Here is a 16,053-nt window from a genome sequence, read left to right as displayed (position 1 = left end):
AGGTGCAATGCCATAGGGTCCACCCTCCCAAGCAGCCATTTTCTCCAGGGGAGCTGATCTCTGTCACCTGGAGATGAGTTGCAACAGCATGAGATCTCCAGGCCCCAACTTGAAGGTGGCAGCCCTCTCCATGTAGTCTATGCAAGCCATTGGGGATCCTTAGTGAGAACTAGAACCAGGAAGTCTCAAATGGGTCAAAACAGAGGGGGGTGAAAGGTGGCAGGAAAGGGGGGCAGGCTACTTCTCTCGATAACACTGCAGGCCACGGTTAGAACCAGGGGTCATCTCCTGCAGGAGCGCACAGGAGCGGAGCTCCGGAAGTAAGGAGCCCAGGGGGTGGGCACATGCAAGAAGCCCTGCTCCCTGCAGCCCTCAGTCGGGCCACGAGGAGCAAGAAGCAGCCAGGTACGTTGCAGAGCCCTCCCCGGCCCGCCTTCAGGTACAAGCTCTCCCTCCTCTGCAAGGGCAGATCTGCACGTCCCCCCCCCAATAGCTAGCAATCCATTCTTTTTCTACGAAATGACCCCTGGTTAGACCCAACCAGTGTTCCCTCTAAGCTGAGTCGGTGTGAGCTAGCTCACAGTTTTTTAGCCTCCGGCTCACACATTTTTGTCTTTGCTCAGGCCGGAGGACTCCAGAGCAAACTAGTTGATGCAGCAGCCAAATCGCTCGCTCACAACTTTCAGGCCCGTAGCTCACAAAGTAGAATTTTTGCTCACAAGACTCCACAGCTTCGAGGGAGCATTAAACCCAACCCAGCAAAAAAGGCATTGGTCAGGGGGAAAAACCAGGTACTTCCCTGGCCTCCCCCCTTTCTCGGCCTTAGGTACTTCCCCATGCTGAAAGCCAGCGTGGCGTCCTGGTTAAGAGTGGCAGGCTCTCATCTGGAGAACCAGTAGGGTTGACAGGTCCCTCAAAGTCCTCAGTGGGGGACTTTGGGGGGCGTTACTAGAGGGAGTGGGGAGTCCCCAGTATGATGATGTCACTCAGAAGTTACATCATCACATTGGGGAGGGGAGGCCCCCAACTCTCCCCAGCAGCGTCTAAAGGGTCTTTTTAAACCCTGCTGGGGAGAGGTGGGGGGGAGGCCATGCGCACCTGCATGCCAAGCATGGTGCACGCCGAGCAGGCACATGGCCCTCGCCTCTCCCCAGCCGCTTTTAAAGACTTCCTGGGGAAAGTGGGGGGGGGAGGCCGGGTGGTCGCTCTTGGGGGCAAGCCTAAGAACCCAGATTGATTCCTGACCAAGGCTCCCTCTAAGATGTGGAGTTTTGTGAGCAAAAATTCTACTTTGTGAGCTACTGGCATTAAAGCCGTGAGCGGGCGATTTGGCTACTGCATAAATTAATTTGCTCTGGAGCCCTCCTTCCTGAGCCGAGACAAAAATGTGTGAGCCGGAGGCTAAAAGACTGCGAGCTAGCTCACACTAACTCAGCTTAGAGGGAACACTGGTCCTGACTCCTCTACATGAAGCCTGCTGGGTGACCTTGGGCCAATCACTGCGCTCCCTCCCTCCCTCTCTCTCTCTCTCTCTCTCAGCCTCACTGTCCTCACAAGGCACCTGTTGTGGAGAGTGGAAGGGGAGGCAATGGTAAGCCGCTTTGAGATTCCTTCCGGTAGAGAAAAGCAGGCAATAAAAACCAACTCTTCTCCTTCTGGTGGGTGTGAAGGGGGCCTGGGCCTCCCCGCGGCTGTGCCAGAGGTGGGGAAGGCCCCAAAGATTGCCACGCGCTCTCCCCATGACCCTTCCGGACGGGGACAAGGAGCGACCGGTCCTACCTTTCACAGACGCGCACCGTCCAGGCAGCGATGATCCAGGAGGAGATGCTGAAGACCAGGAGCACGGTCCCGGGGCAGATGGTCATGAGGGTCTTCATCACAAAGCGGGTGTTGAAGTTGATCTTGTTGAGGGCGCCGATGCTGCGGGAGGAGGCGTCCGTGAACAGTTTGCTGTGCAGGAGCATGACCCGGCCGATCAAGTACAGCCGCAGGAACATCGGGATGGAGAGGATGATGTCCACGTCGGTGTTGGCCTCGGAGGTGGCGTAGGTGAAGGCCAGGCGGGTCGTCCAGGTGAAGAAGTACTGGCCCGGGATGGGGTGGATGGCACAGACAAGCAGCTCCAGGGTGATGAAGAATATCCGCTTGTAGGTCATGGCGATCCTCCAGTCGTCAGCACCGTTGTCGACCATGAACAGCTGCACGGAGAAGGCGGGAGGGGATTAAAGCCACGGGTGGGGGAATAGAGGCGAGTTCAACGGCTCTCGTCTAGGGATGAATGGGCCCCCTCTCTGTTCCTTCGCTGTGCCCACTTTTCACCAGGGCTATTTTTGGGCAGGAACGCACAGGAAAGGCGTTCTGGCTGGCTCCCAAGTTGGCCACACCCAGCAGGAACTCATTAGCATAATAGGCCACACCCAACAGCAGAATCTCATTAGGATTGCCTCCATTAGGGGTGTGTGGCCTAACATGCAAAGGAGTTCCTGCTACAAAAAAGGCCCTGTGTTTTGACAACAGACAAGGTAAACAGAATAAGAAGCAAAAGGTGGGTGTGGCTGGATGACCACACTTCTGGTAACATGGGGTGTGGCCTAATATGCTAATGAGCTGTGCTGTCAAGGGTGTGGCCTAATATGCTAATGAGTTCCTGCTGTTGGGTATGGCTTATTATGTTAATGTGTTCCTGCTGGGCTTTTTCTACAAAAAAAGCCCTGGAGGTATTTGTGAACTTCTTGCATTGTCCAGGGGGTTGGACTAGATGACCCTGGAGATCCCTTCCAACTTTATGATTCGATGATTCTAAGAGAGACCGTGCCAATAAGAAGTTTATGTTACTTTCACCCCAACTATAAGGTTCAAGAATCTTGGCTAGAATCGGGAGTCAAAACAAAACAAAACAATTTATTTCTTTACTTCATTCGTCCTCCGCCTTTCTCCACAATGGCGACCCAACGCATCTCTCCTCATTCTCCTTTCCTCCATTTTATCCTCACAACAGCCCTGTGAGGTAGGTGAGGCTGAGAGATTGTAACTAGCCCAAGATCACCCACCAAGCTTCCATGGCACAGGTGGGGATTCGAACCCAGGTCTCCCGAATACCATTCCGACACTCCTAACCACACCCAGTGCCCCACCCTGGCTCTCACAGTGTGCAGTTGTAGCATCTGTGTATTAAATCATCTTTCAGTGGTGGGAACAGGCACATTTCAAGAAGAAGAAGAAAGAAGAAGAAGCAGGAGGAGGAGGAGGAGGAGGAGGAGATTGGATTTATACCCTGCCCTTCACTACCCAAAGGAGTCTCAGAGCGGCTTACAATCTCCTTTCCCTTCCTCTCCCCACAACACACACCCTGTGAGGTAGGTGGGGCTGAGAGAGCACTTTCGAGAACTGCTCCTGAGAGAACAGCTCTGACAGAACTATAGCTTGCCTAAGATCATCCAGCAGCTGTAAGTGGAAGAGCGAGGAATCAAACCCGGTTCTCCCAGATTAGAGTCCGCTCTCCTAACCACTACACCCGAATTTAATCCACTAACCAGTTACATTGCCGACAAGGCGGACAATTCCAAACGACCGAAAAATCCTTTAAATCTCTGATAACCGCATCAATAAAGCTCAGGCGGTACAAAAGCAGGCGTCTGGGGGGGAAAAAAACCATTTCATGATCTGTGAGATTTGGTGTGGCTGTCAAATAAAAATAAAATCTGTGTTTCCTCAGGTGTGTCATTGGGTGGCGGAGCACACGCCGGGAACAATCTGTGCGAACAGGGCCCTTTGGCCGTTGAGCTCCTTTTTCATCCCACCTTCTCCAAGCTGGCCATGAGGGCCGGGAGAAGGTTAAAGACTTCCCAGGCTCCTCGGCTTGGGAAGCAGAAAGAATCGCTCATTCGTTCTAAGCACACCTGTTCCCCTTGAAAATGGCCGCCGGCGCCGGCAGCCCACAGTGGGCTCTTCCGCCGTTCAGCCGCAGTCTGTAATGACGGTTTAATGGGAGCGCTCTCCGTGCTGTTCCCCCCCCCACCAAGCCAGCACCAGATGCCTGTGAGGCCTCGCACACTGGCCCTTCGGCCCGGTGTCCACGGCCTGTAATGGCTCCCACAGCAGCTGTGGTCGCTCGGCTGAGTAATGGCTGCAGGCTCCAGTAGGCCGGCGGTCATGGCGTCCCCGTCTGCAACTCTCCCTCTTTCCCACCAGCTTCTTTTAGCAAAAGAACACAACCAAAGTATCCCTTTCGCTGGAGATGCTGGAGAAAGAAGCCAGGCTGAAGAGAGACTGCTACATGAAAATAATTTGTCCTGGTGGGAACATGCATTAATATATGACAGATATACTAAAGATATGGTAAAAGAGTTTGATCATGAAAAAAAAATGAACTTGATAAAATTTGGTTGTCTTCAAATGACGAATTAATTCAAAAACTCTATGGCTTCTTATTGGACGATTTTGAAATAGATGAAAACATCAAAGAAGTTATGATATCATGGACAAACGATATGGGGAAAACTCTAGAGATAGAACAATGGTCGAAATTATGGCAATCAGTAAGGTATATGAGAGCGGTAGCGTATAAAGAGAATGTTTACAGGTTGTTCCACAGATGGTATTGGTCCCCAGATAAACTAGTGAAATGTTACAGTAATCAAACCAATTTATGTTGGAAATGTCAACTGAACGTGGGGACTTTTTATCATATGTGGTGGAAATGCAAGAAAGTTCAAAGTTATTGGGAAATGATACGCAAAGTTATACAAGAAATTTTAGAACTGAACCTTGATTTAAGACCAGAAATCTATTTGTTAAACATGGTACCAGATGGATACAACTTTAAAGATGTATGCCTAATAAACTATATAATAACGGCTGCCAGAATGTTGATGGCAAAATTTTGGAAATTAGAAAAATTACCCTCTAAAATAGACCTAACCTTAAAGTTGTTAGAACTTGCGCAAATGGATGATTTGAGTTTAAAATTACAGGGGGGAAATAATGGGGTACAAAATGAAAGATGGATAAGGGTTTATAATTGGATAACCAATTTGGTGGAATGAAAGACTCTGAAAATCTATGTAATTTGTAAAGATATGATGTTCAATGAAAAGTAAAATAAAAGTTAAAAAAAAAAAAAAGAACTGCCTGGGTCCTAGAACTTGGTTTTGAAGGGTTGCCATCCTGCAGGTCATCGCTGGACACCTTCTGGCATTATAATTGATCTCCAGGCGACAGAGATCAGGTCACCTGGAGAAAATGGCCACCCTGGAAGAAGGAGAAGGAAGAAGCCTGCATTGCGTGATACTTCATGACTCCTCTTTTTGGGGGGGGTCTTCTGGATTGCTGCCCCAGGCAACTCTCTAAGATTTGGCGTCACTGACTTGTAAGGGATTGGGCAGGCTTTGAAGGAGCTTCTCCCTGCCGAGCGGGGTATACTGATTAGAGTGTCAGGCTAGACCCAGGTTCGAATCCCCACTCTGCCAATGGAAGCTTGCTGGGTGTGACTTGGTCCTACTTCACAAGGTTGTTGCAAGGACAAAATGGAGAAGAGGGAAATGATGTAAGCCATTTTGGGTCTCCATTGGGGAGAAAGGTAGGACAAGAAGAAGAGGAGGAGGAGGAGGAGGAGGAGGAGGAGGAGATTGGATTTATGCCCCGCCCTTCTCTCAGCGTCTCAGAGTGGCTTTCAATCTCCTTGCCTTCCTCTCCCCACAACAGACAGCCTGTGAGGTAGGTGGGGCTGAGAGAGCTCTTGAGAGAACAGCTCTGCGAGAACTTGTGACTGACCCAAGGTCACCCAGCTGGCTGCATGTAGAGGAGACGGGAATCAAACCCAGTTCTCCAGATCAGAGTCTGCTGCTCCTAACCACTACACCAAACGGGCATAAATATCAATATAAAGAAAGAAAGAAATATATCATTTTTACCCAACCCCCATCTCCAAGGAATACGGCATATAATCATTCTCTCCTGCCCCATTATGTCACCACAACAACCTTGTGAGGGAGGTTTGGCTGAGACAAAGAGGGCAGAACTGGCCCACATTTATCCAATGAGTTTTCATGGCTGATTTAAACCAAAGCCTTCCCAGTCCTGGTCTGGTCCACGAACCATTATCTTTCATTGTCCCCTTCCTCTTTCACGGCAGCCACCCCTCCCTCTCAAGTCTGCCTGTTGATTGATATTTAAGGCTCTCCATCCCTAACTAACTAACATACTAACTAACTAACAAGGCGTTCCGTGCGCCTCGGTGTTTAGTCATGCCGGCCACATGACCACGGAAACGTCTTCGGACAGCGCTGGCTCTTCGGCTTGGAAACAGAGATGAGCACCGCAACCCTAGAGTCAGATTCGACTGGCTTTCGAGCAAGGGGAACCTTTACCTTTTATCCCTAACTTATCGTACTTTTCTTCTGGTCCATGTAAAGTATGGCTTTGCATGCGCTGAGCACACCCTTTGATTTTTGATTGCAAAGGGAGACATCTCTGTTTCTGCTGTCTTTCGTGGAACTGATAGACTGGTTCAGGGGTCGTTTCGTAGAAAAAGAGCTAGGGGAACTCATTAGCATAACTCATTCGCATATGCCACACCCCCTGACATCACCGGAAGTGTGTCATAAGGCCACACCCCCCGCCCCCAACGGTCCCGGCCGCCACCGCCGGCCTTGCAGCTACACTGCCCCGCGGGGGCCCTCCCTGGCCCCAGGCAGGCAGGGGTGGGGAGAGGCAGGGAGGAAGCAACTTACCCTCCCTCTTCTCCTGCCTCCTCCTGGCTGAATGAGGGCCGGAAGCGGGGCGGCTGGAAGCGGGGGGCGGGGCCTCATCATGTGCCCCGCCCCCCGTACCTCACCCGGGGGAACTGTGATCTCTCACGATCCCCCCCGAAATGACCTCTGTATTTAAGGCTCTCCATCCCTAACTAACTAACATACTAACTAACTAACAAGGCGTTCCGTGCGCCTTGGTGTTTAGTCATGCCGGCCACATGAACACGGAAACGTCTTCGGACAGCGCTGGCTCTTCGGCTTTGAAACGGAGATGAGCACCGCAACCCTAGAGTCGGACTCGACTGGCTTTCGAGCAAGGGGAAACCTTTACCTTTTATCCCTAACTTATCGTACTTTTCTTCTGGTCCATGTAAAGTATGGCTTTGCATGCGCTGAGCACACCCTTTGAGTTCTGATTGCAAAGGGAGACATCTCTGTTTCTGCTGTCTTTCATGGAACTGACAGACGGGTTGCATTCTAGCGTCAGGATGACCATAAGATTTGGGGCTAAAGACCCATGCGTTAGATGACCATTCAGGGCATCTTCAGCTTCAGTTAACTGTGCTTTACCACCATTCACAAGGGATGGTTTTTCTCGCTTGATGGTTTTCTCGCTCCAGCTAGCCTAGAGGAACAAGCACTCCTGTTCGCTTCCTGCGAATGCTCTCCGAAACTTGGATGCCCCAAAGGTATCCTTTTTATCCCGCCTTTTGGACATTTCCTTTCAAGGCAGCCTCTTCCGTGCCTTCGGGGCTTTCTTTTTCTGGGGGAAACAGAGTTCCGGAACCTCTTTGACAAAACTCTTTTAAAAATGTTTCAAAGTTCGTGAGTTTTCAGCGTACAGATTGAGAACTCCATTTCCCTCTTGAGGGTTCCGGCACCTCTTTGAAAAAGGCAAAGCCCTGACCTTACCAGTGAACCTGACAAGCTCTGCTGGGTGGGGGAGCCTTGTCAGTTTCACCCCATTGGAAGAGAACCAATAAAGTAAATGGTGTGGTGGTTAAGTGTGCTGACTCTAATCTGGGAGAACCGGGTTTGATTCCCCACTCCTCCACTTGCACCTGGCTGGATGACCTGGGGCAAGCCATAGTTCTGGCACAGCTGTTCTTGAAAAAGAGCAGTTTCTGTCAAGAGCTCTCTCAGCCCCACCTACCTCACAGGGTGTCTGTTGTGGGGAGGGGAAGGGAAAGGAGATTGTAAGCCGCTCTGAGACTCCTTTGGGTAGTGAAGGGCAGGGTATAAATCCAATCTCCTCCTCCTCCTCCTCCTCTTCTGCGAAACTGAGGGCAATTCTGTATTGGCTCTTCCCTCTGTTGTTTTAGAAAACCCAGGTTGGAACAGAAATTCCCCTCTGCTGTCGGGTAGCTGTTGGCCTTGAGTGCGCATCGCTTCGGCGGGGAAGACTCTGTTGCTTCCCGCTCACCTCTGAACCGTTGACCAGTTCCCCACACTCCACATTAATTGCCTTTTCCTTTTAACTGGAGATGCCGGGGTTTGAACCCGAGGCCTTCTGCGTGCTCTGCCACTGAGCCTGTGTGCCAGTAGAAGCAGGACACCTATGTGGCAACAGGATTTGTGGCACAGGCAGGCCCCAGTTGCTCTCCATCCCTTTGCAAGCGGCCTTCCAGGAAAATGAATTCATCGCTGTAGTTGTAGGGTGTTAAGATTTGTAGTTTGGTGTAATGCTTAAGTGGACTCTAATCTGGGAGAACTGGATTTGATTCCCCATTCCTCCACTTGCAAATGCTGGATGACCTTGGGCAATCCATAGTTCTGTCAGAGCTGCTCTCTCAAAAGAGCTCTCTCAGCCCCACCTACCTCACAGGGTGTCTGTTGTGGGGAGGGGAAGGGAAAGGAGATTGTAAGCTGCTTTGAGACTCCTTGGGTAGTGAAGGGCAGGGTATAAATCCAATGTTGTCTTCTTCTTCTTCTAACAATGTGCGTTTGGGCATTGTAACTTCTGTACAGACAGGTGTTCAAGGAAAGCTGAACCAGGCAGTGTAAGGGTGCCTTAGAAGGGAAATTGACATTCAGACAGTATCTGTAACCTTTGCAAAGTGATGTTCTAAAAGCAAAGAAGAAAGAGCTTAAAGATTCCCAATGAACATTAGGATGTATTCCGCTAGCATTTCCCCCCAGTATACAAAAACACATGACATTCCACCCTTTCTCTGCAGGCAGCGTTAGTTGAGATCAGTGAGGTTTCTTGGCACGGAGCCCACAAGACAAGTCCTCTCTCAGTCTCTTTGCCTTATATGGCTATTCTGCTGCAGGCCAGCTGGGTACAGGTTGTCTAACAAGCCAGGTATGTTGCCAGTGGAAAGCTGGACACCCAGTTGTGAAGCGCCAGATCCTATGGCTGCACTGCGTACTTTATTAGATTTGGTGATGAGGCTCCAGTGGTCAGAGTGTGGGAAGGAGGGTCTGCAATCCCATTCCACTCCAAGTGTGCAGTGCTGTCAGCCAGGGTGGGCATCAGTATACCCTCTGGTGGGGCAGCTGCCAGGGCCCAGTGTTCCTGGTGGGGCTCTCTGCTATTGCTGACGCCTCCCATAACATGCCGTATCCTCAGCTGATTCTGCATCGGCTTTTCCCTCCGTTCTTTTACCAAACCTACCGTTGGAACAGAAATTCTTCCCTGCATCAGATGCCGCTTTCACTTCCTTTGATCATCCGATTTTTATGGTAGCCTCCACACTCCATGCCGCTTTCGCTTTCTTTGATCGTTGGGTTTTATGGTACCCTCTGCATAGATTTATGGCCGATCAGGGGTGAATTTGCAGTCAGTACGGCATTGCCCCAGGGTATCTGAATGTGGTTTTGAGCTGCAATTTTTCCTCCCAGTTGAGAAAATGTGGAGCGAATGCTAGATGCAGAATCGCCCCTTACCTGCTCATTTGTGAGTGTTTCATCACCGCCCACATGTCCAGCTGCACACCCTGCCCAGTGCCATCGGGGAAAGGGCCGTGAGCAGGGCAGCCAGCTGTGAGGGTGGGCAGCAGAAGGGCTTATGAGCTGGCTAGGGAGGGATGCACAGGTGGTGAGAGACGCGAGTGGATGCATTGTATATTTTAGCAGAGTAGAAGTCATTATGCAGCACACACGTGCAAATTAGCTAAAAGAAAGTTCACTAAGAAATTAGGAAGGGTTACATGACAGGATGGCTGAGGACAGTGACGATCTCTAGCTGGGCTGGCTTCTTTTTTCCTTTCCTTTTCCATCTCCCCCTCCCCCTTGCTGCCAGGAAATGAGGCACTAATGTGTGCTCTCTTTGTGCCAGCTTATTGATTACTGTAAATTTTAGAGTTGTTTTTAAACGTCGGTTAAAGGTCCTAACCTAATTTGTTGCTGTTGCCCGCCCTAAGCCTTGCTACGCAGGGGTGGGTGGGTTATAAATCGAAGATATAAACAAACAAACAAATAAAACAATAAACAATCTAGCAGACTAGCTACATCTTTCTAGTTGTTGTTTACTCCAGGCTGGATTCTCTAGCCTAATCATAGAACAAAGGGGAGGAAGAAGAAGCCCCACCCCCCAAGTGCATATGTGAAAGAGCTCAAGTAACAAGCTCCCAGAGGATACCAGGGCCCTGCGGTACTTACTACAATTCTACAGGGCCTGCAAGACGGGAGCCTTTTTCAAGAACAGCTCTTATCAGAACTACGGCTTGCCCAAGGTCATCCAGCAGCTGCAAGTGGAGGAGTGGGGAATCAAACCCGGTTCTCCCAGATTAGAGTCCGCGCACTTAACCACTACACCACACTGCCTCTAGCTCCGGAATAAAACTTTGCTGCCTCTCCCCTCCCCCTGCGGCCCACTGATCTCCACAAAATGCAGCTCCTGGCAGATGAGGAACCTTCTGCCTGACCGAGTGTTGCAGCCAGAAGGGAGAACGGGTGGAAATTGCTGGTTTAGTCTGGATCCAACCCTGCGGCTGAACTTCTGCCTTCATACATGCTCGTCAATAAACTTTCTGTTTTCTGCAGCCGATTCATCAGCGGGTGCTATCATCGACCGTAAAATGGTAATTAATCTGAGAATAATAATGCTGCAATATTTGGTATTGATTACTTCTAGCGACTCTTAAGACTTTGCTCTCCTTATCTGTAAGCTGCTCTGCGAGAGCTTTCCCAAAGACTGGAAAAATGACATTCAGAAAGCAGGATCAGTAATTAATCAGAAGAAACCTAGACACACCTGCGTTGAAAACTCAATTTCTGCCTTTCGACCCTTGCACACCAAGAGCTGGAGAAAACTCTTCCTGAATCTACATGTGAAATCTGTCTCTGCTGTTGCTATCGAGGGCTGCATTGCAGGAGAATCACGTTCTGAGTCACTTCCGACTGCAGACAAAGAGCTGCGGGTCTGAGCGCTCCCCATGATTAAACATGCACACGCCTCCCCGCTCCTAGAAAGCTAGCAATTCAGTAAGGAAGCTGGGCCACAACACTTCTCCTTGATCTCCTAGTTTCACCCCCTCCCCCTTTTCCAGAGGGCCACACATTCCCCTTGTCCAGAAGGCATCAAAGAGGGTGCATCTCACCTGGATCTCTCTGGCATGGTACATGATGATAAGCCCCAGGAGGATCATGGTAGACAAGCTGATAAGGCATTTCAGTGCAAATGAATAGGAGGATTCCTGAAAGGGAGCAGAGAAGAAGGAAGCATGTCAGGCAGGCAAACAGCTCCTCTAGACCCACGGCAGGATCCGGTTTTGACACAATGCAAGGCCAAGTGCTCCTGCCAACCTAGCAGTTCGAAAGCAAGAAACTGCAAGTAGATAAATAGGTACCACTTCGGTGGGAAGGGAACAGCGTTCCGTGCGCCTTGGTGTTTAGTCATGCCGGCCACATGACCACGGAAACGTCTTCGGACAGCGCTGGCTCTTCGGCTTTGAAACGGAGATGAGCCCCGCAACCCTAGAGTCGGACTCGGCTGGCTTTCGAGCAAGGGAACCTTCACCTTTCACCTAAGGCCGAGTGCATATCAGTGCTCCCTCTAACCTGTGGAGTCTTGTGAGCAAAACCCCCTACTTTGTGAGCTACCGGCATTCAAGTTGCGAGCGAGCGGTTTGGCTGCTGCAGGAACCAGTTCGCTCCGGAGCCGTCCTTCCCGAGCGAAGACAGAAATGTGTGAGCCAGAGGCTCAAAAAACTGTGAGCTAGCTCACACACTAACTCTGCTTAGACGGAACGCTGGTCCTATTTGCACCCAGAGGCTTTTGACCCTGGCGGCGCGGCCTCCAGAGTCTCCGATTCGAGTAGGAGGGCCAACGTGGGCTGTGGTGGCACACGGGGAAAGCAGAGGTGGCACCAGGAGGGGCAAAGGGCACCTGAAGTCGCCCCATATTCGTGACCCATCCTGCTCAGGGCTCTCTCCTCTAATTCGGGTTGCCGACCTCCAGGCGGCACCCGAAGGTCTTCTGCTATTACGTTTGAGCTCCAGATGACCAAGATCAGTTCCCCTGATCTTTTGGAGGGTGGGCTCTATGGTATTATACCCTGATGAGGTCCGTCTTCTCCCCAAGCCCCTCCTCTCCCCAGGCTCCACCCCCCAAAAAAAATCTCCAGGTATTTCCCAACCCAGAGCTGGCAACCCCGCCTCAGACTAGCAGTTGCTCTCCAGGGTCTCATAGAGACAGAGGCTATTCTCAATATCCTCAGAAGGGCTTCTAGTGTCCTCAGAGGGCGTCTATATCCTCAGAGGGCTTCTAGTGTCCTGGCCCCACGGCTGGACCTCCTGATGGCCCCTGGTATTTCTGGCTACTGTGTGACCCAGAGTGTTGGACCGGATGGGCCATTGGCCTGATCCAACATTGGTTTCTCTTATGTTCTTAAGAAAGCCCAGTAACAGACTCCACCCCAGCCCAACTACGGACTACAGTCCCACCCTGGGTTTTGTCTAACACAGGGGTCATTTCCTGCAGGAGCGCACAGGAGTGGAGCTCCAGCAGTAAGGAGCCCAGGGGGTGGGCACATGCAGCAAGCCCCGCCCCCTGCTCCCAGCAGCCCTCAGTCGGGGCACGAGGAGCAAGAAGCAGTCAGGTAAGTTGCAGAGCCCGGCCCGCCTTCAGGTACAAGCTCTCCCAGATGGGGTGTGGCATATGCAAATGTTATGCTAATGAGCTCCTGCACCTCTTTTTCTACGAAATGACCCCTGGTCTAACAGATGTGTGCAGGGAGTTCCCTGTTGAAACTTAGATTCTCTGGAAGGCAGGGCACCAATGAAGATTCGAACCATGGCACCTGGGGAGAAGGGCTTCAGCCATTTTCCCGGCTGGAAATGGACACAGGGAGCCACTATTTGCCCGCCAGTGTTCCTTCTAAGCTGAGATGTGTGTGAGCTAGCTCGCAGTTTTTTAGCCTCCGGCTCACACATTTTTGTCTTAGCCCAGGAAGGATGGCTCCAAAGCAAAGCAATTTATGCAGTCGCCAAATCACTCGCTCACAATTTTAATGCTAGTAGCTCACAAAGCAGCTTTTTTGCTCATAAGACTCCACAGCTTAGAGGGAGCAATGTGGAAACTTACATGTACTGATGGGTTAGGCGTGTACCAATGGGCTAGACAAAAGTTTCCCAAAGAGGCCATAGAGTGGCTCCCTGGGGCCATCTCAAATCAGGAAAATTAACCCCCACACACTCCCCGCATGCCAGAGTGCCAACCTGAATTGGGCCCACACACACCTGAGGATCTATATTTCAACAAGCACTTTTCTGCTTGACAGCACCCAGGGCTGACTCATAAACAATGTCATGTGCAGTCAAGCCATCTGAGGCCCTAGGGACTGGACCAAGGAACAAAACCTCTGTGCGCTGGTCATGAGTTTTATGGCCACCCCCATCTGCTCTTAATTCCGTGGAAGGAAAGACCAGACGGGACCCGAGCAGGAAATAAGGGGAGGCAACATCAGGGGAAGGCCTCGGCCTCTGTGCCCTGTTGTTGGCCGTCCAGAGGAACTGGTTGGCCCCTGTGTGAGGCAGGATGCTGGACTAGATGGACCACTGGTCTGATCCAGCAGGGCTCTTTTTATGTTCTTATCAGGGAAAGGCCTTGGCCTCTATGCCCTGTAGTTGGCCTGCCAGAGGAACTGGTTGGCCACTGTGTGAGACAGGATGCTGAACTAGATGGACCACTGGTCTGATCCAGCAGGGCTCTTATATTCTTATCAGGGAAGGCCTTGGCCTCTCTGCCCTGTTATTGGCCCTCCAGAGGAACTGGTTGGCCACTGTGTGAGACAGGATGCTGGACTAGATGGACCACAGGTCTGATCCAGCAGGGCTCTTCTGATATTCTTATCAGGGAAGGCCTTGGCCTCTGTGCCCTGTTGTTGGCCCTCCAGAGGAACTGGTTGGCCGCTGTGTGAGATGGGATGCTGGACTAGATGGACTATTGGTCTGATCCAGCAGGGCTCTTCTGATGTTCTTATCAGGTAAGACCTCGGCCTCTGTGCCCCGTTGGCCATCCAGAGGAACTGGTTGGCCCCTGTGAGAGGCAGGATGCTGGACTAGATGGATCACTGGTCTGATCCAGCAGGGCTCTTCTGATGTTCTTATGGCCTCGGCCTCTATGCCCTGTTGTTGGTTCTCCAGAGGAACTGGTTGGCCCCTGTGTGAGACAGGATGCTGGACTAGAGGGACCACTGGTCTGATCCAGCAGGGCTCTTCTTATGTTCTTACCAGGGAAGGCCTTGGCCTCTGTGCCCTGTTGTTGGCCCTCCAGAGGAACTGGTTGGCCACTGTGTGAGACAGGATGCTGGACCAGATGGACCATTGGTCTGATCCAGTAGATCTCTTCTGATGTTCTTATGATGTTTGGTAGAAAAACAGCTGGAGGCGAATGGGTTAAAGAGCCCCCCCACCATAGTCCTCTCTGTGATGGTTGTTTAAAAAAACCCACCACCACCAACTTATCTATCAATTTTTATTCTGCCCTTCCTTCAAGGACATCCAAACGGCTCCTTTTTGTCCTCACAACAGCCCTGCGAAATAGGTCAGGCTGAGGAAGTGCGTCTGGTCCCAAAGTCACCTGGCATGCAGGCGACTCGACGTCATTTTTGGATTGTCTCATTTTATGGGTTATGTTGTGTGTGTTTTTTACACCGCAAGTCACCTTGAACAGCCAGACTGAGAGAAAAGAGGCACAGGCTTTTCTGGAGAAGGTGCCCCTGAGCGTCAAAGCTCACCGGTTGCCTGTCCCCCCTGAGCCTACCCTGCTGTTGTAAAGCAAACCCGGGTTATGCTCCCTTGAAACGACAGAACGGCATAAAAACGACTCACAATGCCAAGCCCCCAAATGGGTGCCTTTACCTTGGTGTAGACCCCCCATGAGAGCTCCGTCTCGGTGACCATGACCACGATGCCGAACATGCCAAAGATCAAGGCGTAGTCGCTCAGCCGCTTGCGCTTCTCAAAGAGGGCCCGCCGGTGACCCAGCCGGTACCCGATGTTCTGGTTCTTCTTCTGGCCGTGGGCGGCCCCCTCCGCTTCCCCCACCTCGTCCAGGTGGGGGTCCGACGTCTTGCTGCGCTCCGACTTGGACACCACCACCTCCAGGCCGGAGTCGTGGAGGGTCTGCAGCGGTTGGGTCTCGGCATCGAGCTCGTGCAGGTTGCGGTGCGAGGCGCTCAGGCTGCTCAAGGGCCGGACCACGCCGCCGTTGAATTTGCAGCTGTTCATGGCTATCTCGGCAAAAGGGCTCGTCTCGCTGCCCGGGCTCCTGGATCCAGCATGGCTCAAAATCTGGGAGTCAGCATTTACCTGGGAAGAAGAGACATTCCGTTTCCATTTGTTTTTATTGCTCATAGACAGGGGTCCTTTCCTGCGGGAGCGCACGGGAGCGGAGCTCCGGCAGTAAAGAGCCCAGGGGGCGGGCACATGCAACAAGCCCCGCCCCCTGCTCCCAGCAGCCCCCAGTCAGTGCAAAAAGCAGCCAGGTAAGTTGCAGACCTTCCCCCGGCCCCCCGGTCCAAAACAGTCCAATGGCACCTTTAAGACCAAGTTTTATTCAGGTACAAGCTCTCCCTCCTCTGCGAGGACAGATCTGCACGCCCCCCCCCCCAATAACTAGCAATCCAAAACAGTGGAGCCTGAGCGGTGGGTGTTGCCTTCTGACACACTTCCGGTGACGTCAGGGGGTGTGGCATATGCAAATAAGTTATGCTAATGAGTTATGCTAATGAGCTCCTGCACCTCTTTTTCTACGAAATGACCCCTGCTCATAGACCCATGTCATAAGCAAAACTGACAGGGTATAATACGAAAGACAACATATATACATACAGCACATTACAATTGCAGTTAC

General features: G+C 51.5%; 1 protein-coding gene across 1 annotated transcript in view; it reads right to left on the bottom strand.

The window, feature by feature from the left end:
- The window catches only part of LOC107106665 (small conductance calcium-activated potassium channel protein 2-like), a 68,899-nt gene extending 53,433 nt beyond the window's left edge, over nucleotides 1–15,466 (bottom strand). Inside the window, exons 1-3 of the mRNA XM_015406851.1 lie at nucleotides 15,060–15,466; nucleotides 11,297–11,392; nucleotides 1,780–2,198 (exon numbers count right to left, since the gene is read on the bottom strand). Coding sequence (XP_015262337.1) covers nucleotides 1,780–2,198; nucleotides 11,297–11,392; nucleotides 15,060–15,428 — 884 coding nt within the window. The 5' untranslated portion in view covers nucleotides 15,429–15,466. The remainder of the gene's footprint in view (nucleotides 1–1,779; nucleotides 2,199–11,296; nucleotides 11,393–15,059) is intronic.
- Nucleotides 15,467–16,053: the final 587 nt, after the last annotated feature.

This window comes from Gekko japonicus, unplaced genomic scaffold (genome assembly GCF_001447785.1).
Source record: "Gekko japonicus isolate JY-2015 unplaced genomic scaffold, Gekko_japonicus_V1.1 scaffold2000, whole genome shotgun sequence".
NCBI classification, from domain to species: Eukaryota; Metazoa; Chordata; class Lepidosauria; order Squamata; family Gekkonidae; genus Gekko; species Gekko japonicus.
The sequence above is the reverse complement of the archived record's forward strand: the minus strand, read 5'-3'. Positions and strand labels throughout refer to the sequence as shown.